Genomic DNA, 25,722 nt, shown 5'->3' with positions numbered 1-25,722 from the left:
GAAAATCTCAAATTTTCGATTTTTTCCTTTGTATACACCACAAGTCCTATCACCGTGTAAAATTTCAAGTTTCTACGACATCGGGAAGTACTCCATAATTTTGATGATCTGTCAGTGAGTCAGTGAATCAGTGAGTCAGTGAGTCAGTGAGTCAGTGAGTCAGTTACGGTTTTTGCGATTTTTGAAGCCCTATATCTCAGTAACTACTCATCGTAGGAGGCTGAAATTTTGTGAGGTGTTTGGTTTCGACCAGCTCAACAAATGTAGTGAGTTTGAAATTTCTACCATCTTTGGTGTAGAAGTTAGAGGGGGGTCGAAAATGGCCTGAGTTGTTTCCTGTAAATAAGGGTGTAGTGCCAAAGTTGCTAGAGAACTTGGCTGGGCACTACCGTGCCCCTTGATACATAATATGGTTCCATAAACTAATATCCATACCCACACGCCACACCAACAAGGACTAGAAAATGTTTAAGAACTAAAGTTCTTTTTTATTAAAAATAAATTGCCACCAGATGTGTTCTAAACTCGGATATCTATACACAAAAGAACAAAATAAAAGTAGAAAAAAATCATCTGTGGCTGTGTGATAAGCGAGGCAATGAAGTGTTAAATAAATGCTTCAATTGATTCAATTTACACTTTACTTGTGGGCTAGGTTCATGGGTTCTTGTGCATCTTTTTCGTGAGGACTTGTATCATTCTTCGTTTGTTACTTGAGCAAGAAAGTCCTTTATATTAACTCAGCTATGGAAGAAGCTTCTCTTCTGTTCATTGAAATTTTATCAAAATGCAAAGCTGCAAAAATAGATCCCTTACAGCTAAAATCCTCAAAAGTTTTGATAACAAGGCAAAAATGTCATTTGACTAAAAAAGAAATATACGTTTTAATAACTATTATCCTTGCATCTATTGTCTGGTTATTATGTCCGTTTTATCCAAATAACAGTCAGGTATTTAAAATAAAAAAAAAACATTAAAATTTGTTGCCTTACAAAAAATATATTCTCAATTCTGTACAGTGCTCCATTGGTTTCCCCGATAACATTCGCAAAGCATTTAGACCACCTGTGAAATGTGATTTTTGTCAAGGTGTTTCAAACATTCAAAAAGTCAAAAGAATTTCTAGTGAGGATTTTGAACAAAAATTCGCATACTCTGGTGTTCCTGTGGTTGTAACAGATGCAACAGTAAATTGGACTTCATTATCGGTAAACTAAATCAAATTCTCTTACATGAAACACCCAATTTTTAATGAATTCAAATTTTAAATTAGACTTTTGACTTCTGGTACTTCAAAGACACGTATAGTCTGGCAAAGCATAAGAACAAAATTTTGAACTGCCAGTTTTTTCCCTACAAATCTGGATTCAGAAATTTGTTCGAAGCCTTAGAAAATCCACCAGAACATTTCCATTCTAATGAAAAGGCATGGTACTTTGGTTGGAGTAATTGCAATCCTGAAACTGCTGAACAGTTACGACAGCACTATGGACGTCCGTATTTTCTTCCTGAAACTTCCGAAAACAATGCAGTTGATTGGATTTTTATGGGAACTTCAGGATTGGGAGCACATATGCATGTTTGTTATAGACAAATTTTGAGAAAAAAAAATAATCTAACGAAATTTTGTATTTTTAGGTAGATAATGTGCGATTGCCATCCTGGCAAGCCCAATTGGCTGGAAGTAAAAAATGGATTTTAATGCCCCCACCCGAGTGTTATTTTTGGTGCAATCGTGTGGAAATTGTTATGGACGAAGGAGATATAAGTAAGAAGTGTCAAAGTAAAAATATTTTAGAGTATTACTTCTAAATTTGTAAAACCATTTCAGTTATTATAGACACGAACAAATGGTACCATCAAACTATTGTTCTGCCTGGAAAAATTAGCATAACTATTGGAGCTGAATATGATTAAATTTATTATGATTTAAAAATGATGTAAAAAAATAATAAAGAAATATAATAATTTATTATTGGCAAAAAATCAAAATTAAAATGAGATTTAAAGAAATTATTTTTTAGGGATACAAAAAAGACAATATCCAAATATGATGGATCTGTTGATTTTAGAATCTAAACATTTTTCCGCAATCATTACATAATTTTTTTTTTCAAAAGAAATAAAAAATGTTCACTGTGGTGTATACGCAATATTTTTTTTTTAATTTCTTTTATTATGTTTTGTGTTTAATAAACTATTTGAATAATTATTCAATAATCTTTTAGAATAATTCTTCCATAGATTGTCATACAAATTACAAATAATCAAAATATAACCAAGTTATAAGAACTTTGCCAACTCAATATTTGGATTCACCACGGTTAAAGCAATCAATTTAATGCTCAGGACTTTTTTGTGGAAGAATATGTCTTTGTCATTTACATCTCAGTAAATTTGAAAAGTAAAACAAAAATTAATGAATTTTTTTAACTTTGGACCTCGAATATCTTTTAAATGGTTTGATTGATGAAAAAAGTACATTGAACCTTTTTTGTACAGCGTTCAATTTCCTACAAGAATATATAGCTAAAGAGGCAATTAAAATATCGGCTTTTTTTTTTGAAGCTGAATTATGAATAGAAAACCATGATACGGAGGATCTTCCCATTAATATTAAGAGCAAGCAATAAATTTTTCTGGGTTGGAAATAAAAAAAAAAACATAATTGTACTTTTCCAAAATAGTTTTTCCTGTAGGTTATTCCTTTTTCTCTAAAAATAGTGAAGATGTAGAGAAAAGTATTACCAATTTTTGCATTTTTTTCCAACTTTCACAAAGTTGTGCTGATCAAAATATTACCAGCATTTTATTTTAAAGAAATTATTGACTGCAATGCTCTCATAGTTGAAAAGTCGTAAAAGCGTAAATGACAAAAAAATAGATTGAGGCCTCCCAGCCTCCGAACTTTCCAAGAAATTGTGTTTTTTTTTATAATGAACAAAAAATTCGTCAGGGACGTTTTCCTGAACCAACAAAAATTATTTTAAAAAAATGTTACACATACGCCATAGTGATCGTCTAAACAACTACTTCATCCATTCTGCCCGAAAAGATACAAATTACATAATTAATTCTCCTTAAAGTGCGTTCCTTTGAAAATCACTCGTAAAGTATTCATGAGTATATTTTTAAATAGGTCTGGGACGAAGTTAATAGTTGCGATATCATCATTTTCCCGATTTTCCCACATTTCCTACTTCTTTCTCCACCCTTGATGTCATTTGATAGAAATCCATGATCCTGTGAGAAAGTAAGCATAAGTCGTCCGCGTAATTTAGATTTTTTGAATTTGATGTCAGATTCCATAAAATTCCTCTGTTTCCTATCAAAGTTGTGTACATTAAATTACAGATCACCAGTAAAAACTAAATTAGTGACAATATGCACCCCTGTCTAACTCCATTTTGAACTTCAAATTGGACCCATCGTATGTTGCTTTCGTAACAGCAATATGCTTATCTCGCATACCCCTCAAAGCAAGCCAAACCTGTAGTGAATGTCATTCAACTAAACTTCAAGTTCTTCAACATTTACCCAATTAAAACACAATCAACGTTTTTTTTTCACATTACTCTTTATACCTTAATTTCTTTTCAACCTTATGGGTAGGATATAATATATTTATATTTATATTATTTTTGTTTTTGCTTTTGTTTATTTTTTAATTATTTTATTTATTTTACAACACTTTAAAAATTATACAAAAGTAATAAGTTTCGAAATAAAAATTTACATATATTTTGACAAAACGAAAAAAAATAGATTGTTTTTTTTTTTTTTGAGATCTCCACTTATAAATTGGATTTTCTAAATGAGCATATTACAGATTCAATTTGTGGCCAAATCAAGCCGAGGACATTAATTAATTAATACAAAAAAAAAACATAAAATTAAAACAGAAAAAAAATAGTATTTTGTTTTTAATATTTCTAACAATACAAAGATTCACATTCATTCTTATTGCACTTTTATATAGCTTCGTGCAGTTCAACTTTTTGCATTTTTTATTTTTTCTTTAACTTAAGTTTATAAGTAGTTTATATATAATTATTTTTTTTTATTTAATTGACTATAATAATAATAATACAAAAAACAAGAAGATATCTTACAGAAAATTTCACAAATAATAATAATAATACCTCACCATTACCAATAAAAATAAAAAAAAAACTAATAATTATTATTAAATAAATGTATAAATTGTATAAAATAAAAAATATAAAAACCAATCTATATAATACAAATCAATAATATTCGAGCTCATCGATTTTTCAAGGGCGGGGGATTTGTGTGTGGGGTATGTTTTCAAACAAAACTACTGCCCAACAACATTGGGCGGATAGGGGAGTTGTTCATTAAATTTTTTTTAACATATTGACACAGGTACAGGAACTAAGAGAATACACTTCGACCTTAGCTAAAAACAAATAAATGTGATTTCCTTTCTCTCCTAACCAGTAAAATACACAATTTGTCTATACATTGACTATTAACACCTAATAGGTTAAATGGTTTCATCACATTAAAGGGTTTTTTTCATATTTTCTTTGTTTTTTTCTTTTTCTTTTTTAACACTCAACATTGATTGCTAATTTTAATTAATTAATTATGTTACTTATTGTTATCGCGGATAGTTTAGAACACTTCTTATTATTGTAAACATGTTTCAAAAATTCCTAACGATGAGATTCCCACCTCCTTTTGTTTTGTTTTTTTTTTTTCTTTTTAGAAGAGTATAAAATAAGAACTAAAAAAATAGAAGATTAGGGACACCTTCTATGTATCTATATAAAAAAAAATAAATTGATCAGTCGGTTAATTAGTTTTTTTGCTCAATTAACGGGCAGTTGCTGCTGAGAGCTGGAACGTCGATTCCTTTGCGCATTTCTTGCGTTCAGGGGATATTGTCGGGGGAACAGAATCATTGATGATCCTAGAGCCAAAGTGTTGGGCGCCTTCTGATTGCCCGGAAGACTGACAAACACTGTTCCTACTGCAGCATAGTTGTCCGATGTCGGTTCTATGGCTACCAATCTTATTAAGGGACTTGCCGATTGGGATGACGATGAAGAGAGAACTTTAATTCGACCACGACGAGTCAATGGCATGGGACTTTCAGTGTCATGACACATGGTAAGGAAAACACATGCAAATGGCCGTTTGGCCATGTGAAGCATTTCGACAATATGACGTCGTCGAGCTCGTCGCAGATCGGCAGCTTGTTTTGCCTTCCAGGCAACCACACATATCGCCAAAAACAGAAAGAAACAAGAAAAGAAAACAGAAAAGAATACAAATAGATCGATATGTAATTGATCTTGTCGGAAAACAATTGAACCATAGCTCTGATCGGATCCGGGACTTGCCCGCAAAGCTATGAAAAACCGTGTTGCACTTAAATTGTGTGAGTTTTGGGGTAAAGTAAGAACAAGACGGTTCTTCAAGCCGAATAGACGTAACAGGGTATTGCATTGATGGAGTGTAACGTGGGTGCTCAATTCTCTGGCATGTTTGTCCTTGACGTAGAATCCAGTTCCACCCAAAGACTTACAGTCGTGTATGTGTGGAGTCCAAAATAGTTTTTGTTCACTTATCATTGTTTTGATTGTGACATTCTCATGTTTCGATTGGGCGATATTCAAAGGGTAGGAAAGATGAGATCTAGACACCCATCGATAGCGGTTATCTAAGAAGACCGAATGGTGTCCAGTAGTTTCGTTGTTTTCGACAATAAACGAATCATCTTGAGGCGACATGAATACATCGAGTTCTCCTTGGGTTACATCGATTAGGATTCGTATGTCGACATTCATGAAACGCGGTTGTATGACAAAGAACACAGTCTGGCCGGGTTTTAAAGGCAATGGCTTGGCTTTGCATTCTTCTACAAAAAAGAAAATTGCAACAGGTTAAATTTAATCTCATGAATATTTTAAATAACTTACCAATTGGTTTAGCATCAAAGCACATTCTAGATTCCACAGTAATTTGTTTATAACATTGATGTCCATCGATTGGATTGCCAGCATAAGAATCGCGACATTTCGAGCACTGTACCATCCAACACAGTTGAGCGGAATTTTTTCCCCCACCTGCTGTACAAGTAGCGTCACTTTCCGTGTTATTGGCACAGTTGCATTTCTCCCCAGTGACTGGATCACAAATGTTTCCATGCCCATGACACTGACATGGTCGGCATTCTTTGTGTAAATCGTCGGTTCCACGAAAGAAGCCAGTAATGCAAGTGTCACATCGACTGCCATCTGTAAAGTTGCTACATCGCAAGCAGGTGGCATTTGCTTCAGGCCCTTGGGGCAATATCTTCTCCAAATCAGCTCTGGTCATATTGAAGACAACTGGATCAAATTCGGCATTTACACAAACATCGGTATGACCATTGCAGTATTCCAAACATGGCACACAATTCTTGCCTTCTTTGGGATTGCCCACAAAAAGCGGTTGACATTTCTCACACTGTGCTCCCATAGTGTTATTGTGACACTTGATGCAGGAGTCTAGCTTGTCAGGACCCTCACAGTCAGAATGGCCGTTGCACTGACACTGTATGCTACAATTAGCTCCTACATAGCCAAAGAAACACTCGCATTTATTTGGCTGAATGCACTTTCCACGAACACAGCCCTGAGAACAGACTGGAACACAAGAACTGTTTTCCTGACGATAGCCTTCGGCACAGATGCATTGGTACCCAAAATGCGAGTCGACACATTTCTCTGAGACAGGATCACAATTATGATGGCCATTACTGCATTCATTCTCCGCTGGACACTGGACGTAGTTCCAAGTTAGTGTGCCAGAGAGATTCATCAACGAACTATTACTAGCAGTTGGGTAGACAAGTTCACATGTCAAAGCTGACTGATTTCCCAATGAAACCTCCAGAGAACCCTCTGTACAGACACCTTCACCGTTCTCCCCGTCTTTCGAACACCAGCCGCAGTGTGCATGTTTAAGACAAGTCGAGCACTGTGTGTAAACATCACATGGCTCTGGACAATATTCAATATCGTTCGAGTTCAACACTAAACCACAGACTCCACCAGCGCAAAAGAGAGGTTGTGTCCGTGGAGATATACAAGCATTGAGCATAGCTGACCATCGACAATCCTTTGGGTTTTCTCGCTCCGTGGTCAAACATGTGCTGCAGTTATTAAAATTGCTACATGCTGGGGGACAAGTTCCTATCACCTTGTACTGATTTTTTTCGACAAGCTCCTTGGTGATGCACTCAGTGATGCCGACATCATTCAATGCCCATTCACAGTTGTCATTCGAAAGGCAGTTCTCACAATTCAGTGTATGACATTGAGGCTGTGGGCAGAGATTTAGAAGTCCCACACTAGTGTGTTTGCTGCACCATGTGCTCGGTCGGTCACAGTCAACTCCAGCTGGCACACAACGGCCTTTGATTCCACAGTCGTCACACCACTGGCAGACTGGTGAAGATTCGGAATGCGTTGGCCACGATGCCAGACAGGCGGTACAGGTGGTGAACGTCAAACAATTCCTTCGAGACATCCAAGCGTCATCACATAGAGCTCCATTATTTGAGATTAAAGTGCCATTAGTCGACTCACACACATCGGAGTTTCCTTCAGAGAAACAGAATGTAGAAGTATCTTCTTCTGAGACCACACTACAGAAACTGCAGCCCATATAGTGGCGACATAGATATTTCCCTGTGCTCCAGAACTGACATATATCATCGGGAAGTCCCACCTTTATCACTTGGCCCTGTGTACTTCCATCCCATCCACCCACCACGTAAATAGCTTTATTGTCTTGATCAATAGTTACTCCCTCTGCAAATGTATATTGCGGCAGTTTGCCTAGGATTTCAACGTCTTCTGTCAACCGCACCCACTGATTGCAATCGTAGATATAAGCTACAAGGACATCACTGGCATTGTACGGCTTCGTTCTTCCTCCATAGACTATCATGTAGTTCTCCGTTGTAACGGCCGAATGGAAATACCTTCCACGTGGAAGGTTATTCTCTGGCCTATTCAATTCCTTAAATACTGGCAACTCTGTCCAGGTAATCTTTTGTAGATTCAAAGCGTATAGTTTGTTTTGAATTTCTCCCGAAGCATATCCACCAAAAACATAAACAATATTTGACGTCGCATGATATACTGCACTGTGCCCGTACAAAACTGGCATTTGCACTCCGAGGGCTAATAGTCGCTCCCAACGGGTAGCATCCAAGTTAAACTCCCACAATTCCAGTTGATTGACTACTTTGTCTGATGATATGCCACCAATCAAAAGCAAGGACTCTCTGTCGTGTTTCTTGATAAATGTCAGAGTATGTCCAGCCAGGGGAGGTGGACGATCATTTGTGAAGAATTCAATCTCATCCCATCGTTGATTTTGAATTGAAAATTGCCAAAAGTCATCAAGAACTTGTCCACGGGCTGATTTGTTCTTTTCAGTTCGTGACAATCCACCATAAATGTAAATGGATTGTTTGGCCAAATAAATCTCAGCTGCATGGAAGTACCTTCCTAATGGCATTTTAGCATCTGGAGTAGATTCCACAGCCACTTGAACCCAAGTATTGTTCTTTGTGTCAAATTGTCGGATATCATTGAGAGGTCCATTTGATAGAGAATATCCACCAAACATCCACAACGAACCACGTTTGTCTGCGCTCAGAGAATGTCCAAAGCGTGGAATTGTCTTTTTTAAATGCTCCAAAGAATCACTTAGGAAAAGTGTATTAAACAATTCGGTAACTTGGAGGAGATTACTCTTAATCACCACTCCACAATCTGGTCCACCATAGTTTGCACTGCAAAGACAGCGACCATAATGTGAGTCACAAAAGCCCTTTCCTGAGTCAGCATTGCAATTATTCGGACATATTCTCAATTCACATTTGGAACCCACATATCCTAGAGGACAAGTGCACTTGCCATTGTCGTCACAGACGTGTGGATCGAGACAGGTGCGGGCACCGCAATTCTTTACGTTGTACAGTGCATTAAATCCGAAATTCTCGCCACCTTGTTTGTAGTGAACCGTCAAGTGTCCCGAGTGTGCTTCAATTATCCGCTGGGAGGTGTATGGATTACAGACAATGCCAACCAACTGTCGTTGCTGACTAGTTCCTGTGAGATCAGGCAGACTATCATAAATATAGACAGCATTTTCGTCACAATTCATAACCAAGCTTGACCACTCGAATTCCATTTGGATAATTGTGTCCGATTCGGCGACTGTCGGTTCTGGTGACACCAACCACAGACACTCCCGTACCTCAGCTCCACCCCAAGGGCTTTTATACGACTGATATGAACCGATTCCATGTTTCCCTGCTGATTTGAGTATTCCACGACTTTCACATTGAAAATAACACTGTCCACCATCTCTTGGGTCTCCGTAGTAGTTTTTATTGCATACATCACATTTGAATCCATCGGTGTTGTCCTTGCAGAAGCACTCACCATTGTGGGCATCGCATATCCCTCGATCTTGATTGCCATGTCCATTGCATTCACACGGATGACAACCCTCAAGTGAGGTGGCATTTCCATAGCTTCCAGGTCGACATCGTTCACAACGCTCTCCCTCGGTCCATGCCTGACACTGGTCACACTTTCCAATTCGTTCATTACAAGTTGAATGATTATTGCAGCCACAATTCACCGAGCAGTCGTCCCCAGTCCAGCCCAGGTCACATTTGCAAACATAATCTGGGGAACCCGAACAGTGTCCATGTGAGCAAGACTCATAGCAAGTTCGAATACATGAAAGTCGACCATCTCCAATATATCCCCGACGACAGTGGCAACTAAACGATCCATGTGTATTGGTACACTTGGCTTCTTTATGACAATCATGAAGCCCAAGTCCACATTCATCTACATCTGGACATTGAGAGTATGCCCACTCTGCCTCCTCATAGCTGGTAGTGTTCAACATGACCGAACAGTTGCCAAACGGTCTACTAAAATCTCCCTGCATGCAAACGCCCTCTATCGGGTTATCTCTATCGAAACACCAGCCACAATTTAGGGTTTTCAAACAGCCCGAGCAGTTTGTGTGTTGGGAACATGACTTGCATTGTTGTTGGGGTTTTGGCTTCCCAATTGAATTCGATGCAAGTGGCGATGGGGTTTCGAAAGCTCCAGAAATGGGAACAATCGATTGGTCCATCCATTCACGGCACATTCCAAATTGATATTCGCTTGTATAAACAGCGAAACTGAAACATTGAGAATTTGCTTCACACCAAACACAACGACCACGATCATTGAGACACTCTGAGCAGGAATTTCTAAGCCGACACGGCATTGGACATTGAGAAATCTCTTGGATGCCGGTGGGTGATTTTCCTAGGCGTGAACAACGAGCATCTTCAGCCCACCATTCGCAAAGTTTCGTATCGATGCATTCCTCACAGGAAATATAATTCGAACAGTTATTGCATTGACCTGGCTGAGTAATTAAGTATTTCCACGAAGAGGAATTCTCACTTGATATGGCACATTCTTTTGTCTCGTTAATAGCTCGCGAGAAACACTTGGTGTTTAGGTCACACCAGCCACATGCTGCGTCTGTGAGACATTCGAGACAATTTGTGTATTTTTCGCATTCGCCAAAGAAATATGGTTCAAGGTACTCAAAGGTGAAAGCCTTCAAATTACCATGACTGGAATGCTGCAGTTCCATTTGACTTTTTTGATAAGTGTTGTACACACTGCCAGCGCCAATTTTTCTCCTAGCCTGAAAGTCAATGAGGAAGGGCAGATCCATGCTGGGAGTTTTCACACTTTTGCAAAACGACTGAGTTGTAGTTTGGTTCGATATGTCATCTAATTCGTCCAAAGTTGTCCCCAGACCTGCTCTTAGCACTGACGACGAGTAGCTAGTGCAAATTTGAAACTCAGTCTGATCCCAGTTTTTCGGTGGTCTGACAAATCCAGTCAGCCGGGCCAGCATTTCCCCACTAAACTGGTGTTCCATCTGAGTTGTCGGTGTGGGGGAGGCAAAGTCAACCATTGTCGCATTCACAATCGACACAAAGTCAGGCATTGTTAAATTCACAGGGTAATGATACTTTATGTAGGTCAATCCTGGACGACGGTCATGATTTGTGCACTGCTCTGGACTTAAAATCTCTGTTCCCTTGTCACCCCACCAACCTGGTGTATGAGATGGAGTATCCTCCCCACACACACCGTAGTTATCGTCTCGATGATGACATCTAGCATTTTGAACACACCAAGTGCATTCATTCAATCCCAACTTGCTGGCCACACTAAAATAACTCGTCGAAGAGGACCACTGTGTACCATGAACCAAACACGAATGGCAGTCTCCAAGAGATGGACAAATACCTGGACATCGAGTAATTTGTAAATTAGTCGTGCAATTGGCTCCAATTGTTCTTCCATAGCAGCTACTATCTGCCGAACACCAGCCGCATTCTGGATCCGACAGGCAAGCTGTATGAGAAACGTGCAAGCGGCAAGACTTTTCCGGGTTGTATATGTCATTTTGTACTCTCAACACCTGCGGCAACTCATAAGCAAAAAGATCAGCATTAACATTGCCATGATATCCGCCAACAATCAGCAATGAGTTGTTTAATCTTAGAGAAGCTGCATGAGCAAAAACGCCTTGCTTTTTGGGATACGGACGCTTGTCATTGGATACTTCTTGATTTATCCAAATGTGACAACTCAAATGGTACCAATACATTTGATTGTCATAGCAGATTTCTTCTTTGTTGTGACGATGAGTGTAACCTCCAAACACAATCATATGATTCCCTGATATGGTCGCAGTGTGAAATGCACGTTCACGTGGGATATTAGTATCACGCAGGGCAGTTTTTGGATAAAGAATTTCTGTCCAATGGAATTTGTCCAGTTGAAAGGAATAAATGCGATCGGAAAGTTTGGAAAACCTCGCCAAACTGGTCATGATTCCACCAAATACAATTAGCGAATTCGAATGCTGATAGTATACAGTTGAGTGAGCTGCTAAACGTACGTCCAATGTCTTGCCACCACGAGGATTTATTTCTAGCCATTGTTCGTTGTTTTCATCATCGAGTGTTGGTACTTTTATTCGAAATATTCTTTAAATAAAAATGATTTTTAATTAAGAAACAAACTTGATTCTTTAAAATATGAACACTAACCTTGATGAAAAATCTCCTGTTTCGAGTGTGCCTCCGAAAAGATACAAAAATTCTCCAGCTCGGTTTATTGAATGTCTAGCAACGGCAGGAGGTTTGAGAATTGAATTCTTAGCCATTAAGCGCCATTTGCCGCCACTTTCAGTTGTGTTGTAAAACCAAAGGTCATTACAAAAACTACCGTTTTCGAGCTTTCCTCCGAATATAACAAATCCATCTGAAATGCAATACAAATATAAAACAATGAACGCGAAGGCATGTGAGCGGAAAATGTGGCTCTTCGACACCCTGCTGTAAAAGGTGATGGGATATGGGTTGAATTATAGGGATCGGAGAAGAGACAATAAATGGAAAGGGTGGAAGAGAGGTTCTTCAAATTGTTGCTTGGGGTAGAATGAAAACTCCAGGATGCATGGTGAAAGAGGAAACACAAAGAGATAAGATAATGATAAGAGCAGAAAAAAGAGCATGCAAGTATGAAGAGAAATTAGAAGGTGGAAAAGGAAGCGAAAAAGCAAACGAATGGCCATAAAACAATTATTTTCCCCCTATTTTAATCATTCTTCTCACCTGGTACATTATCAGCTGCATGACCATATCTCGCTAATGGCTTATTATCAGTAACATTCTCTAGAATGTCTTCAAAAACACTTGATAAATGTTTTTCAGTTTCATTATTATAAGATCGTGTTCTACGTTGATTTAAATTGCTTTTTGCCAAAGTATGTAGAACATTTGTAAAAAACGATACATTACTATTGAGACCCCATAATTTAGCTTCGTCTTCGTTACGATTTGAAAGTACTGCCTGCAGCAAAGTACGATCTATTTTCTGTGGTTGATAGAAATGATGTCGATTGTGTAGGGGAATTCCCCATTCATCTTCCCATTGACTTGTGTTGAAGCGATAAATCTAAAAAAAAATTATAATTAGATGATGAATAAATTTATAGAGGAGTGTAAAAAAAAACAGAATTTAAAAATTAATGCATAAATTACCTGTAATGAATCCAACACGTGATTCAAATCGTATCCACCAAACACATACAAAGAATCTTGTTCTTCTACATACACGGAAGTGTGTGCTGCTCTTGGTGTCATTCCATCGGAATCTGCTGCCAACCAGCGCCAATTACTGCCATTTGGATTGACAAATAAGTCACATAGTTTGCCTGTATATCCCTGCAAAACAAAATAATTGATAATAATTTAAGTGGTTTATGTGAAGAAAAATAAAAACAAAAAAGTTACTAATTTCACTAATATAAAATTAAAAATGTTGTAAATTAGCAAGAACGTCAAAACACATAACAGAAAAATTGTTCAAAATTATAAATTGTATTTGTTAAAAAGTTCAACAAACTAATAAACTTTATTATTATTATTATTAACACAGGTGAAGACTCCCTCTATATTTAGAAAGGCGCAAAGTGCTGATTCTTTAACATCTACTGCTTGTAGGGTGTTAGTTGAGCTCTGAAAAGCGGCGATTATTCGGAGCCATTTTCATGAGTACTTTTGATTTTCAGAAGTTGTCAAATAATTTTTCTTCATTCAAAAAGATTTTAGCTTATTGGCCTGAATGAGTTTAAATGAGTTGTATTTTTCTTTCCTAATTTGCGAATGAATATTACTTAAGCTTTTCTTGGGTATATATGTACCTAAGTGTTATGCTATTTTGAAAGATGCTCATGACACATGGCATTAATTCTACGTTACAATTTTGCAGCAATACACGAAATATGCATTTCACTCCTAGTGGTTTAAAGTTTACTTATTGCCCATTCAATCCTATTTCCTGAACAGATAGTTGAAGCAATCTTCGATTTTTCTAGTTAAGTTTAGGAGGTTATTCCGTCTACTAATGAGAGTAAGCCTTAATCAGAAATATTCGCCAGGCGGGTTTTCGTTGCATATCTAAGACTTCCATTCAATTTTTCGTAATCTTCGATATGTCCGTTAAAACAGCAGTCAGTAAATCAAAATATAGCCAAAACGCATTTTTTTTTCCACTGTTCACATTAAATTTATGGGGCCGAAGCATATACACTGACAATATTCCACAACATTTCATTCAATACAAATTTAAGGGACATCAAAGGTTACCGGATTTTGAAATAATGAACATGCTGCCAAAAGTCTTTACGAAAGGATTATACCGATTGCGTTTGTTTTCAACCTTTTTGTAGAAATGTCGTTAGGTTCACCTTGAAGCTCATGCGTAGCAAAAGTGTTTAAATGTAAGGTTTTAGGGTTTGATGCACAAATTTAAGCGTATTTATATGTGATCCCAAAAGGAATGATGAAGTTTAACGGCCAATTTCTTTACATGAGTCTTAAGTCAGCCTTGTACCCGGTCTAGCTAGACCAAATCCTGGCACTATTCCTCGGTCCTAACGAAAAGTTAGTACCTTTTTCTTCACGTTTATAGGACCTGATCTAAGTTCACAACGCAGTCCTAGGAATTAAGTGGTATACAACTGGTCTAACTGTCATTTTGACAATATTTTGATGTTTTAAATATTGTTATTTTGATAATTCAGCAAATTAAACAAAACAAAACAGACAAAAAAGTTTAGATAGAAATAAAAAAGTTTAAATTTAGTAGAATCACCATTTAGAAAAGGCACTTACTCAAAGGCACTTACAAAATTTACAAAATGTGTAGGTTTTCTTAAAACTAGATATAAAGACAAACGTATATACAACTTAAAACTAACAAACAATAAAAAAAAAAAAAACTAAGAAGTAGTTAAAATAAAAAAGTGCTTGTGTATTTGTCAATTCATTAAGTGAAATGACTAAAGTTTGACAAAAGGAACATATAGTAATTTATCAAAAAAATGTTTAATATCAGCTATAGTTTTAATCTTTATATAACATTTTTAATAAGGTTGAAGATAAAAAAAAGTATTTACAAAATTTTATGAATTGTTATCCTCTATCTATGACATGGCTACTTCTCCTGAAGAAGTCAGAAAGGAATTCGTTATTATTGAGTTGCAGAAGTTGTAAAGAGTTGGGATTGGCTAAACTAATTGGAGAAGCGTAGTATCTCTCTTCTAAATTAAAATTAATATTTTCAGAATACAAATTTCTTATAAGTGGGTTTTCGTGGTAACGAAATGAATGTATTCTTTTGATTGCTAATTCGGAAAGATAAGATAGCAGCGGTTTGATTTCAGATTCGTCATATATAATTTAGTTTCTATACCATTTTCCTCCAGGTCTCCTATATTTATGGACACAATTTCGTAATATGTATCGTTCGAAAATTTGACACTCCTTGGCTACTGTAGGGGAGATTTTGAACCAAGAAGTAAAGCCATAAGCAAGTATAGGTCGAATAAGTGATTTATACAAAAGAAGCTTCGTATTTTTATCGACAAATCTAGATCGATATAGAAATTTAAGTTGAGCAGCAGCGGCCTTACTCTTGTTAAGTGAAAGCCGAGCGTGAATGTTAATTTTTAATCTATGGTGAAGGTTTATGCCTAGGTATTTTCTTTGATTTTTTAGTGGAATTGTGTTGCCTTGTATAGAGAGATTAAGTTGCTTACTCTCTCTTACTGCCAGGTAATGACCTCTGGGAGAAGCATTTCTGAAACATATTAATTCGCACTTTTGGAAGTTGAGTTGAGCCCCATTTATCAAAATAAGTAATCGCTTGATTAAGGTGAGATTTAATTAATTCAAGGCCTTCATGAGGTCTTTCATGAGAGGCAAATATTATTGTGTCGTCGGCGTATTGAATACTCCGTGAAGCACCTATCGAAGATGGAAAGTCGTGAATGAAAATGTTGTAAAGAAAAGGGCCCAGAAAGGAACCCTGCGGGACACCAGAATGGACTTGAACTAGATTTGAAAAATTAGAACCAATTTTGATTCTAAGATAACGGTTTGATAAAAAGCTGATTAAAATTTTAATAACATTGACAGGGAAATTTAAGGAGATCATTTTAAAGATGAGACCGTCATGCCACATAGAATCAAATGCTTTCTTAAGATCTAACGCGCATGTGACAGTACATTCTCGTCTTCTCAAATTTTCTAAAATGTGGTTTTCTAAGATCATTATTGCATGCTCTGTAGAGTGACCTTTTTTAAATGAAAATAAAAAAAGTTAAAATTCAAGCTCTATCAAGAAGTGTCACCATCAAAAATGGGATATCATGTTGAACAAGAATCATATTAAGTTAGAAAAAAAAATATATTTTGTGTATTAGACGTTTGTACCTATATATATTTCAATAAAAATAACAGTTTTTAAAAGCGCAGTCTTTTTTTTTTGTGATTTTGTCTCATAGAAGTCATCGGTGCCAGTCGCATTGAAGAAATAAATGGCGCCGACTTTTTGTTAAAAAAGTCTACCCACAACTTTTTTAATTGCGGGACAGATGTCGTTTTCTAACTGTGCATCAAATATTAAACTAATTTTCTTCAAAAAAAAATACAAAATGCACAATTTCGACAAAATATAAAATGCCAAAATCAATAAAACCAAAAAGTATCTATTTGAAAGAAAACACACCAAATCTCAAAACTGCTAGTTAAATCTTGAAATAAATGAAAATTCCAACCAAATCAAGTATTGTCGTCGCTAGGCTGTCGATTTTTAGGTTCTAACTTTTAGGAAGTCCTACTTTAGGACTAGGACCAGTACTAGCGCTAGGACTCTGTGAAGAAATCGGGCGTTAATGTTTTCTCCCAAAGGGGAATGAGAGAGAATTTTCTTTTATTACTTAACATTGCTACTCATTAACTGTATTTTTATAATTCATTTGCTTACCTGTTCACATTTGCACATTCCATTGATGCACTTCCCCCGCCCGAAGAGCTCGCCACACTTATCCGGACATGCTTCATCCTTGCAATCCGGTCCCACCCATTCTCCATGGCAAACACACTGATGACCAACACATTTGCCATGATTGTGACAATTGTTCAAACAATTTGATATGTAGTACGATGCCCGGAACCCATCCAGCACGTAATTTGTGTCACTATACAATAGAATCAGCATCTAAAAATGAAAATAACATAACAACAAACTAATTCATTCATTTAACAAAATCTTCATACATTTCCAGAACTTGCAACAAGACGTTGTGGTTCCGTCCTTCCACTAAAACTCCCCAACAATGTGGCATTGAACGTATCGCCATCATAAACATAAATATAATCATACGAACACTCTGTTCCCATGCTGTGAAATGTTAGCGTGATAAATTGACTCGCATTCCTTGCCTTGATCAACCATTCACAGTGAGAATCTTGTGTATAATTGAATCCGGCGGGACCATCGGAAATCTCGCCATAGGCTTCAGTAAATACTTTTCTACTGCGATCACATGGCTGAAAATGAGTTGGCGATGGCAGTAAAGCTATTCGCTCAGCCGAAGCAAAGTGTTGCCTTAAAATGCATATATGGGCGCAAACATGGATCACCCAGGGTAAAATGGAGTTTGATTTAGCTGACGGAAGGTATCCGAATATCCACATTACTCTGGTGGTAATTAAATTCAAACCAAATGTGACTTTGAAAAACTTGTTAGGGCTAAGTTTTGGGTTTTAATTTATGCACATTTTGTTGTTTCTAGAAATTATTTTATGTTCTTATTCTATCTAGTTTTTTTGCGTTCTCGTGAATGAAGGAGAATGGGCACTTTTGTTTTATGTCGAATTGAACTAGAAATCATAAGGGAATCGATTGGAATTTTATTGTTGAAAACTCGCGAAAGCTATTAGCATAAGCATGATAACAAGGAAGATGAGTTAATTTAATTTATTTATTGTTTATTTATGTTTGTTTCATTCACTGGGCTGGCTTATCAATTGGGCGAGAGTTTTGTGTGTAGGTTTTTGCTTTTGCACAAATATATCAGTTTTGACAGAAGTCAAGTTGAAATAAAAAAAGTGTTCCCATTTTAAACTGGAGGCTACATTGGTCTGAATTTTTTTTTTTTAGGAAACTGCATTATCGACTGTACTCTTGAAAATTTATTTCGTGTAAGTGCAGCTCTCGGTTGGGGATATTTTTTTCCTTTTCACACACGCAAATATATTTTTGAATGAATTTATTTTTAAGCGAGTTATGGATAGTCGTATGTTAAAATAAAATAAGTTTTTAAGTTTTTGAAGTTGGCCAAGGGCGACCGAGAGCGTTTTTGTATTGAAAAAAGGGATCGATTTATAAGACGTTTCCAAAATTCTTCACCAGAACGTCAATAGGTGTGTTTTTTATTACAACTGGTCTTAACTGGACAAAAAAAACGCATTCTGGGCTAAGCAATTTACATGTTAAATACAACAACACCTTAGCCCCTTGGGCTTAGTTGTTTAGCCCGGAGATTTCTCTGGGCTTAACTTTTTGAACAGTTTTAAATCTGTGCTACCAAACTATTTTTTTTATAAATTGTTTAGAATTTGTTTACAAACGTGAAAACTGATGTTTGGAAGGACAAAATGTATTTAACTATCTGTTTGTAAAACATATATGAAAAATACAAGAAAAAGACGAAACCGAAAAATATGTGAACTCTAAATTTTTGTTGTGTCTGCTGTTTTCGGAACATTCAATATACAGTGCTGCCAAGATTTCAGGTTAAGCCCTGAGGCGTTTTTTTTGTCAAGTTAAGACCGGTGGTAATAAAAAACACACCTAATGTTCAGCCCAACTAACACAACAGCTTCTGTAAATTGAAATCTCTCAGGTTCTACTTTTTAAACAGCTTATAATAGCTGCGTTCCTTTGGAAATATTTATCTACGTTTTAGTACTTAAAGCTGCTTTGAACTACTTTTTCAGTATAGCAAAGTAGATCAAAGTAGTTTTAAGTACTAAAAAGTAGATAAATATTTCCAAAGGAACGCAGCTAATGTATTCATCTTGCTTCAGAATTTGTTTGCTTATAGAAGTTCGAACTTGTTTAACAAGCTGTTTAAATACTGTTAAAGAAACTTAACCGAAGAAAGTTTGCTTTTCGGATAAGCTTGGTTGAATTTGAATTTATAGAAGCTTTACAGAAATTACCTACCAAGTTTCCCAAATAACATTTTGTGGTTAGAAAGCGGAAAATAAACCGGATATTTACTCTGGTTATTTAACGGATAAGTTACTAAACTCGTTAAATAAACGTATTTAAGACGTTCCAGAAACGTCTCCACAACCGAAAATGGTCAGTTATTTTTTAACTTCGTCTAAATCGGGTTTTTAAAAAACCCACTTTTTTCTACAAATACTGGGTTTTTAAAAACCTAATTTTCACGGTTATTAAATAACTGTTTATTTTTAGTCAAAGAAAAACTTGAAATAAACCATTTACGGCTATTTTATAACCGTTTACAAACCGTTATTATACAGTTTAAAAAAAACCTGTACTGAGTTGTTTGACGGTTTTTTTTATAACCGTTTTACTACGGTTATTATAAAACCTGTAATTAACGTTATTACAGGTTTTTTTGAAACCTGTAATATAACAAGTTCTTTTAAAACCTGTATTAAACGTTAATTTACGGTTTTTTTTATAACCTCTTACCTATAGGTTTTTATAAAACCTCTAATAAACGTTATTTGACGGTTTTTTTATAACCGTTTTCTTCCCGTTTTTTTTAAAACCTGTAATAAACGTTGTACAGGTTTTTATAAAACCTATAACAAACGTTATTTGACGGTTTTTTTTATAACCGCTTACCTATAGGTTTCTATAAAACCTGTAATAAACGTTATTTAACGGGTTTTTTTATAACCGTTTTCTTCCAGTTTTTTTAAAACCTGTAATAAACGTTGTACAGGTTTTTATAAAACCTATAACAAACGTTATTTGACGGTTTTTTTTATAACCGCTTACCTATAGGTTTCTATAAAACCTGTAAATAACTTCGTACAGGTTCTTATAAAACCTGTAATAAACGTTACTTCACAGCTTTTTAATAACCGGTTATTTACAGATTTTAAAAAACCTATAAAATGTTTGCTTACCAACATGCTGCAAACCATAAGATTCTTCCCAGCTGAAAATTTAATATTTGAAATAAGAACGCTGAAATTTAAGTTTAGTGAAACATTATTTAATGAAGTAAAACTAAAACTAAAACTTAAAGTAAAAGTAAAACTAAAACTAAAAATAAAAAATAGCTTAACTTAATTATGTTGTGGATTGCCCGTCAGAGGCAGAGGAGCTGGTGTTGGAACTGGTATTTCTGTAATGAGAAAAATGTTAACTTAAATGTTGATTATAATTTTATTTTTTAACTTACGTGGACGGTTTTCCCATTCGAAATGGGGCTTGCTTCAAAAAGCCTTTAAAAAATGAAGCACCCTCAGCTTCACTATAAGTGGGGTACCTTGATCGGACCGCTTCCAATATAGTTTTATACAGGAATTTGTATTGGCTGAAACTTTTTTTGGCATTAGTCCCCAGCCAAGAATGTTCTGCCAGTAGTGGATCCGTAAAAATGCACTTGCAAATAGTGCGGATCGTTTTCATTCCGTTGGCCCCCCCATAGGAGCTCAACTTACGGACCTGAAAGAAAACAAAAATATGTTTTAAGATGTCGTTTTTTAAACTTTTTCGTAATATAAAATGCATTTATTTTCAAATATTTTTGGCCGCATTTATTATGATTTGAAATTATAAAAGAAAATGTCAATATGTATTACGGTTTATGAAAAAAATTAAAAAGAATTTCATTTTCGAAGAACTTTTTTTAATAAAAGTTTTGAAAAAAAATGTATCTTATTTTTTTTCAAAGTTCAACATCTAAACATAAAATTATTTTTTATTTATTTAATAACCCTTACTGTTGAAAGTTAAATAGCAAAAATTTAAAGTTCTTATTTACCAAAGTCTTTTAGAAAATTAATTATTTGGATGCAAAAATTCAGTTTTTATCAAAAAAAAAAACCAATTGAAATTGAAGTTATTTTTAATTGTTTTTTCAAAAGTGTGATATATATTACCTTTTCTGCTTCGGAATTCAACTGATAATATTTATTAGAAAAAGTTTGGAAAAAAGTCATTTTTAATTTTTTTAATAAATTTTTTTTTTAATTCTGAGTTTGAGGACCATTTTTTCAAAAACTCTTAATTAAATTTAGTGAATTTAAATTTAAGATAAGCTTCTGGCTTTGTAAAAATGTATTTTAAAATATTGTAGGTGTTGCCGTTGTTTTATAAATATTTTTTTTGTGTTTGAAGTCGGATTGTGAGAAAATTGCATATTTCGTATATTTTGGTACTTACCAATTTTTTTTTGAATGCTGCATTTTGATGGAGTTTTTCCTCGATTTCCTCAATTTGTTGGACAGAGGTAAGTGGGAAAATTTCATCCAGTTGCAGTTCCTCATCCACTTCCTCTGCATTCTCTTTTGCAATTTTGGACGCCAACAAATTGACCGAAACTTCGGACTTCGCCATGAATGCCTCCAGCATTCCTTGCATGGCCTGCACCTTCACCTCAGTGGAACGCTGTCTTTCCAAAATTTCGTCTATTTTGGACGACAGTTCCTTGAATTGGGTACTGGTGCTGGGGCCTATAAACAATTAAAAATAAGAGTTATAGTAATATACAAAAAAAAGTAATACGGTTAGTGAAAGAACTAATATGCTATCTCAGCTGTTACTAAGAGGGACTGGGGTTTATCCTATTCAAATAACATTGGATAAACCCCAGTCTAAGATAAGCTGGAGTTTAAAAACGACTTTGAAAATTGTACTAGTGCTAAAATACATTTTTTACCTTCAAACGTGTATAAGTCGGAAATGACATTAGTGATGGTAACATCTTCATTTGGGGGGGTGAACGAGGAAACGTCTTGAAAATGAGAAGTAAGTATGACAAAATTAGTAACTTTGTTCCCATGTTTATACATTTTAAACTTACCAGAATTAGGAATCAAAGTTGACATCAATTTGTTCATATCTGTCATGTATTCCGAAGAATTGGTGTCGATGGTCACTTCTTCCGTATTTTCTTCAGAAGAAGACAAATACTCGGCATCCTTTTCCTTCTGAACTGCTTCCTCCCAGGAACCTTAAAAGGAAATACATGTTTTGTCGTAAATATAAGTGGCATGAAAGGGATACAAGAAAATATTTGTTCAAAAGGTGAAGCGGCTTAAGACCGGCCGAACAGCTCAGATTTTGACGATTTTTTTTCAAACGTAGGCAATTAAAAATGCTTTAAAGTCTATAGATTAAAAATTGCCGATGTTACCGTATTGTTTTTTAAAATTACAATTAAATTTTTTTTGAACACAACCATTTTTTTTCTTAAATTTCATAAAACAAATGATAGCAAAAGATTCTCTAGGTTATTTAAGGAAAAAAAATATAAGGGAGTAAGGGACAATCTTCCATCGTTTAAGAGATAAATGCAATTTTCTCATAATCTGACTTTAAACACAAAAAAAATATTTTGAAAACAACGGCAACACCTACAATATTTTAAAATACATTTTTAAAAAGCCAGAAGCTCATTCTTATCTCCTAAATTTAAATCCACTAAATTTAATCAAGAGTTTTTGAAAAAAATTTCAATTTCAATGGGTTTTTTTTATAAAAACTGAATTTTTGCTTTGAAATAATTAATTTTCTCAAAGACTTTGGTAAATAAGAACTTTAAATTTTTGCTATTTAACTTTCAACAATAAGGGCTATTGACTGAAGAAAAAATGACTTTATATTTAGATGTTGAACTTTAAAAAACAAATAAGTAAAATTTTTTTTCAAAACTTCTATTAAAAAAAGTTCTTCGAAAATGAAATACTTTTTAATTTTTTTCATAAACCGTAATACATAATGACATTTTCTTTTATAATTTCAAATCGTAATAAATGTGGTCAGAAAAATTTGAAAATAAATGCATTTTATATTACGAAAAAGTTTAAAAAACGACATCTTAAAATTTCTTCAATAATTTTTTTTTTTCAAAAATCTGAGTTCAGATACCATTCTTTCAAAAGCTCTTAATTCAATTAACTTAATTTTAATTTTACAAATATGACTAAGTTTCTAGCTTTTTAAAAATGTATATTTAAATGTTGTAGGTGGCGCCTTTTCGTTCACGCGCGCTCTCGTGAACGAAGCGAAAAAGGGTTGCTGTGAGTTTTGTTATTGCACCCGCTCGCAAAAACACCTGCTGGTCGAAAATTTTTTTTTAAGGCGCCATTGTTCTTCGCGAAAAAAAGGTCGCTGTTTTATTGTTTTATCGCTGTACACTTATTGATCTTGTATCGAACACACAAGAACAACAAGTCGACCGTCGGTCGCGGGTGGCGCTTTGTTCAAGCGCGCTGTCTTGGACGACGTAAAAAAAAGGTCGCGGTTTTATTGTTTTATTGTTGTACAGTACACTTATTGATTTTGTCAACGAAGTGAAGTGAAAAAAGGTCGATGTTTTATTGTTTTATTGCTCTTGTATCGATCACACAAGATCAACATGTCGATTGTAGTCGTGGGCGCCGCGCCGTGACGCCTTTTCGTTCACGCACGCTGTCGTGAACGAAGAGAAAAAGGGTTGCTGTGAGTTTTGCTATTGCACCCGCTCGCAAAAACACCTGCTAGTCGTGTTTTAAGGCGCCATTGTTCTTCGCGAAATTTGCGATATTGTTTTGCAAATTGGCTGATGCTGAATTGCACTCGATGACAATGTAATGTGTTTATATAAGAAAGACCGGTCTAAAAAACTTTAATTTCTGTAATAAATCTCATTGTGTAGAATATTATGAAGCGTTATTCAAATATAAAAATATTGAAAGGCCATAACCGCGATTACTTTAAGTATATGAAAGGGGACCTAAAGTGTATCAAAATTAACGTAACTAAGCTGTCAAAAATAGGCCCCCAGGATAAACTGCTTTAAGTTTAGATACGAATAAAATTTTACTTGGAGAAAAGTGGTCTAAGTGAACTTAATAAAAATAAAATAAAAAAGATGTAGTTAAACTTGTATCTTACCGATGTCATCAAATATTAATTTGCATGCTATGCTTTGCCAATCATCCGATGCTGTGATGCAATTTTTCCGACCGCAAATGGAATCTTTCTTGGACTTTGGCCATAATAGCTTCGTTCCATCGATGACCCAATTTTTGGGAACTGCCGTCACGAACTTCCCTTCATCTTCGAGCGTCTCCACAACACAATACATTTTGATTAACAATGTACTAATGGAAAAAAAACAGATTCAGTGTTTGGTAAAGTTATTTTGAAAAATTTAGAGGAAATATTTTCTATGTTATAAAAATTAGGCAAATTTTCTTCTTCATTTGATTTATAAACGCTTAAAAATTTAGAATAGAACGGTTTTTCGTAAAAATTTTGTTTTTGTTTTAAGCTTGAACCATAGATAACTGGGATGCCATGTCGATATGTTGCAAACTCCATTCTAACAATTTCTTCTGAGTTTGTTAAGAAGTAACTATCTGCAAGTGACGACTTCAAAACAAAATGTTGAAGCTGAATTGCTCTATAGATTCCAACACAGTGTTTAATTTTGCATATTTTATTCCTATCTTTCATATAAAGCATAGGAGTTTTGTTTTCATCTACATCAATTAGATCTACATTCTCAAAATCTTCGATAATCCTATTTGCAATTTGTTCCAGGGGTCTGTTTCCAGATCTTATTCGACGTTTTAAATATTGTAAACGATTTTCATATTTGAAAGCACTTATATTATCTAAAGGTCCATGGTATTTAACATCATCTACGACATGATATAAATTGTGAACGTTATAACTTATGTTTTCAGCTCCATAGATACTAGAAAAGTTATATATGAATGATTTGAACAGACTCTGTGCGACATCAACAAAAACTTGTTTATTTTTACTCAAACATATTGAAACAGCACAGTGTAGTTCCATAAAATTGGCATATACTTCTTCATGAGTTTCATTTTGCAAAACAACCGGACCTAAGTACAACAAAAACATACGAAATTCAGTGGCCTTCCAAAAGCTTATCACATCAAGTCCACGAGGTGTTCTATTGAAGTCGCATGGAACATATTTTCGTAGTGATACTAAGGTCTTAGAGATTCTCTCAATGTTTTTTGCCGAGAATTTTGTTTTAAGGGTTCTATTCTTAATCCATGTAACCAACAATTTTTTCATGACACCTAAGCACAACAAGTGCATGTAATCTAGAGGAAAATTCATAATAATATCTATTGGAAGTTTTTCTAATGGAGATGGTTGCGTATGATGATCTTCGTGTATCCCAGCCCGGAAAGAATCATTCGTGCGAAGTGATTTTGATAGGTTTGGAAAACACATTTGGTGAGATTTGTAATTATAATCCCCTTCTACATTACATCTTTCACAAGCAAAATAACCATTATGCCCTTTGATTCCTTTTAAATAAGAACGAGCGGGGGCGTCACAGATGAAATTCCTGATTTTAAAACTTATTTTTTTGGAACCAATGTTCAAATCATCAATGTTAACAGCCTCCTCAAGAAATAATCGCAGAAATTCATTAACACTTGAAGGTTTTGCCATTCCGTAGTAAACACCTATTACTAGCGGCGGCACACGAAAA

At 35.2% G+C, this 25,722-nt stretch overlaps 3 protein-coding genes across 4 annotated transcripts; 1 reads left to right on the top strand and 2 right to left on the bottom strand.

The window, feature by feature from the left end:
• The first annotated feature begins 698 nt into the window (after positions 1–698).
• Positions 699–1,932, top strand: LOC129905616 (uncharacterized). Its single transcript, XM_055981144.1, has 5 exons — positions 699–950; positions 1,020–1,208; positions 1,274–1,579; positions 1,639–1,768; positions 1,832–1,932. The coding sequence occupies exons 1-5, from the start codon at positions 747–749 to the stop codon at positions 1,915–1,917; spliced, it is 915 nt and encodes a 304-aa protein (XP_055837119.1). The 5' UTR covers positions 699–746; the 3' UTR covers positions 1,918–1,932.
• Positions 1,933–4,544: 2,612 nt separating this feature from the next.
• LOC129918896 (multiple epidermal growth factor-like domains protein 8) lies at positions 4,545–18,052 on the bottom strand. Its single transcript, XM_055999650.1, has 7 exons — positions 17,258–18,052; positions 16,965–17,198; positions 13,175–13,357; positions 12,746–13,088; positions 12,179–12,392; positions 5,949–12,115; positions 4,545–5,887 (listed from the first exon to the last, which is right to left on the bottom strand). Exons 1-7 carry the CDS (start codon positions 17,675–17,677, stop codon positions 4,836–4,838), a joined length of 8,613 nt encoding a protein of 2,870 aa, XP_055855625.1. The 5' UTR covers positions 17,678–18,052; the 3' UTR covers positions 4,545–4,835.
• A 2,064-nt stretch (positions 18,053–20,116) lies between these two features.
• LOC129905174 (uncharacterized) lies at positions 20,117–24,327 on the bottom strand. Of its 2 annotated transcripts, XM_055980583.1 has the most exons (6): positions 24,135–24,327; positions 22,060–22,209; positions 21,916–21,990; positions 21,420–21,709; positions 20,434–20,699; positions 20,117–20,376 (listed from the first exon to the last, which is right to left on the bottom strand). In XM_055980583.1, exons 1-6 carry the CDS (start codon positions 24,325–24,327, stop codon positions 20,322–20,324), a joined length of 1,029 nt encoding a protein of 342 aa, XP_055836558.1. In that variant the 3' UTR covers positions 20,117–20,321. The 2 variants fall into 2 exon arrangements, with proteins under 2 accessions (XP_055836558.1, XP_055836557.1); XM_055980582.1 differs by having other exon boundaries at positions 21,916–22,209.
• Positions 24,328–25,722: the final 1,395 nt, after the last annotated feature.

Source organism: Episyrphus balteatus, chromosome 1, assembly GCF_945859705.1.
Source record: "Episyrphus balteatus chromosome 1, idEpiBalt1.1, whole genome shotgun sequence".
NCBI classification, from domain to species: domain Eukaryota; kingdom Metazoa; phylum Arthropoda; class Insecta; order Diptera; family Syrphidae; genus Episyrphus; species Episyrphus balteatus.
This window is presented reverse-complemented; position numbering and strand designations above follow the sequence as displayed.

Bases quoted from the DNA above. Each gene is read 5' to 3' on its own strand.
- LOC129905616 (XM_055981144.1), top strand. From the start codon at position 747: ATGGAAGAAGCTTCTCTTCTGTTCATTGAAATTTTATCAAAATGCAAA. The intron at 951-1,019 runs GTATTTAAAATA...AATTCTGTACAG, and splicing joins TTTATCCAAATAACAGTCAG to TGCTCCATTGGTTTCCCCGA. The intron at 1,769-1,831 runs GTAAGAAGTGTC...AAACCATTTCAG, and splicing joins TATGGACGAAGGAGATATAA to TTATTATAGACACGAACAAA.
- LOC129905174 (XM_055980582.1), bottom strand. From the start codon at position 24,327: ATGTATTGTGTTGTGGAGACGCTCGAAGATGAAGGGAAGTTCGTGACG. The intron at 21,710-21,915 runs GTAAAAAATGTA...AATTGTTTATAG, and splicing joins CGACTTATACACGTTTGAAG to GCCCCAGCACCAGTACCCAA. The intron at 20,377-20,433 runs GTAAGTTAAAAA...TTCTCATTACAG, and splicing joins CGAATGGGAAAACCGTCCAC to AAATACCAGTTCCAACACCA.
- LOC129918896 (XM_055999650.1), bottom strand. From the start codon at position 17,677: ATGTGGATATTCGGATACCTTCCGTCAGCTAAATCAAACTCCATTTTA. The intron at 17,199-17,257 runs GTATGAAGATTT...TTTCATTTTTAG, and splicing joins TTGTTGCAAGTTCTGGAAAT to ATGCTGATTCTATTGTATAG. The intron at 12,393-12,745 runs GTGAGAAGAATG...ATTGCATTTCAG, and splicing joins TGCAGCTGATAATGTACCAG to ATGGATTTGTTATATTCGGA.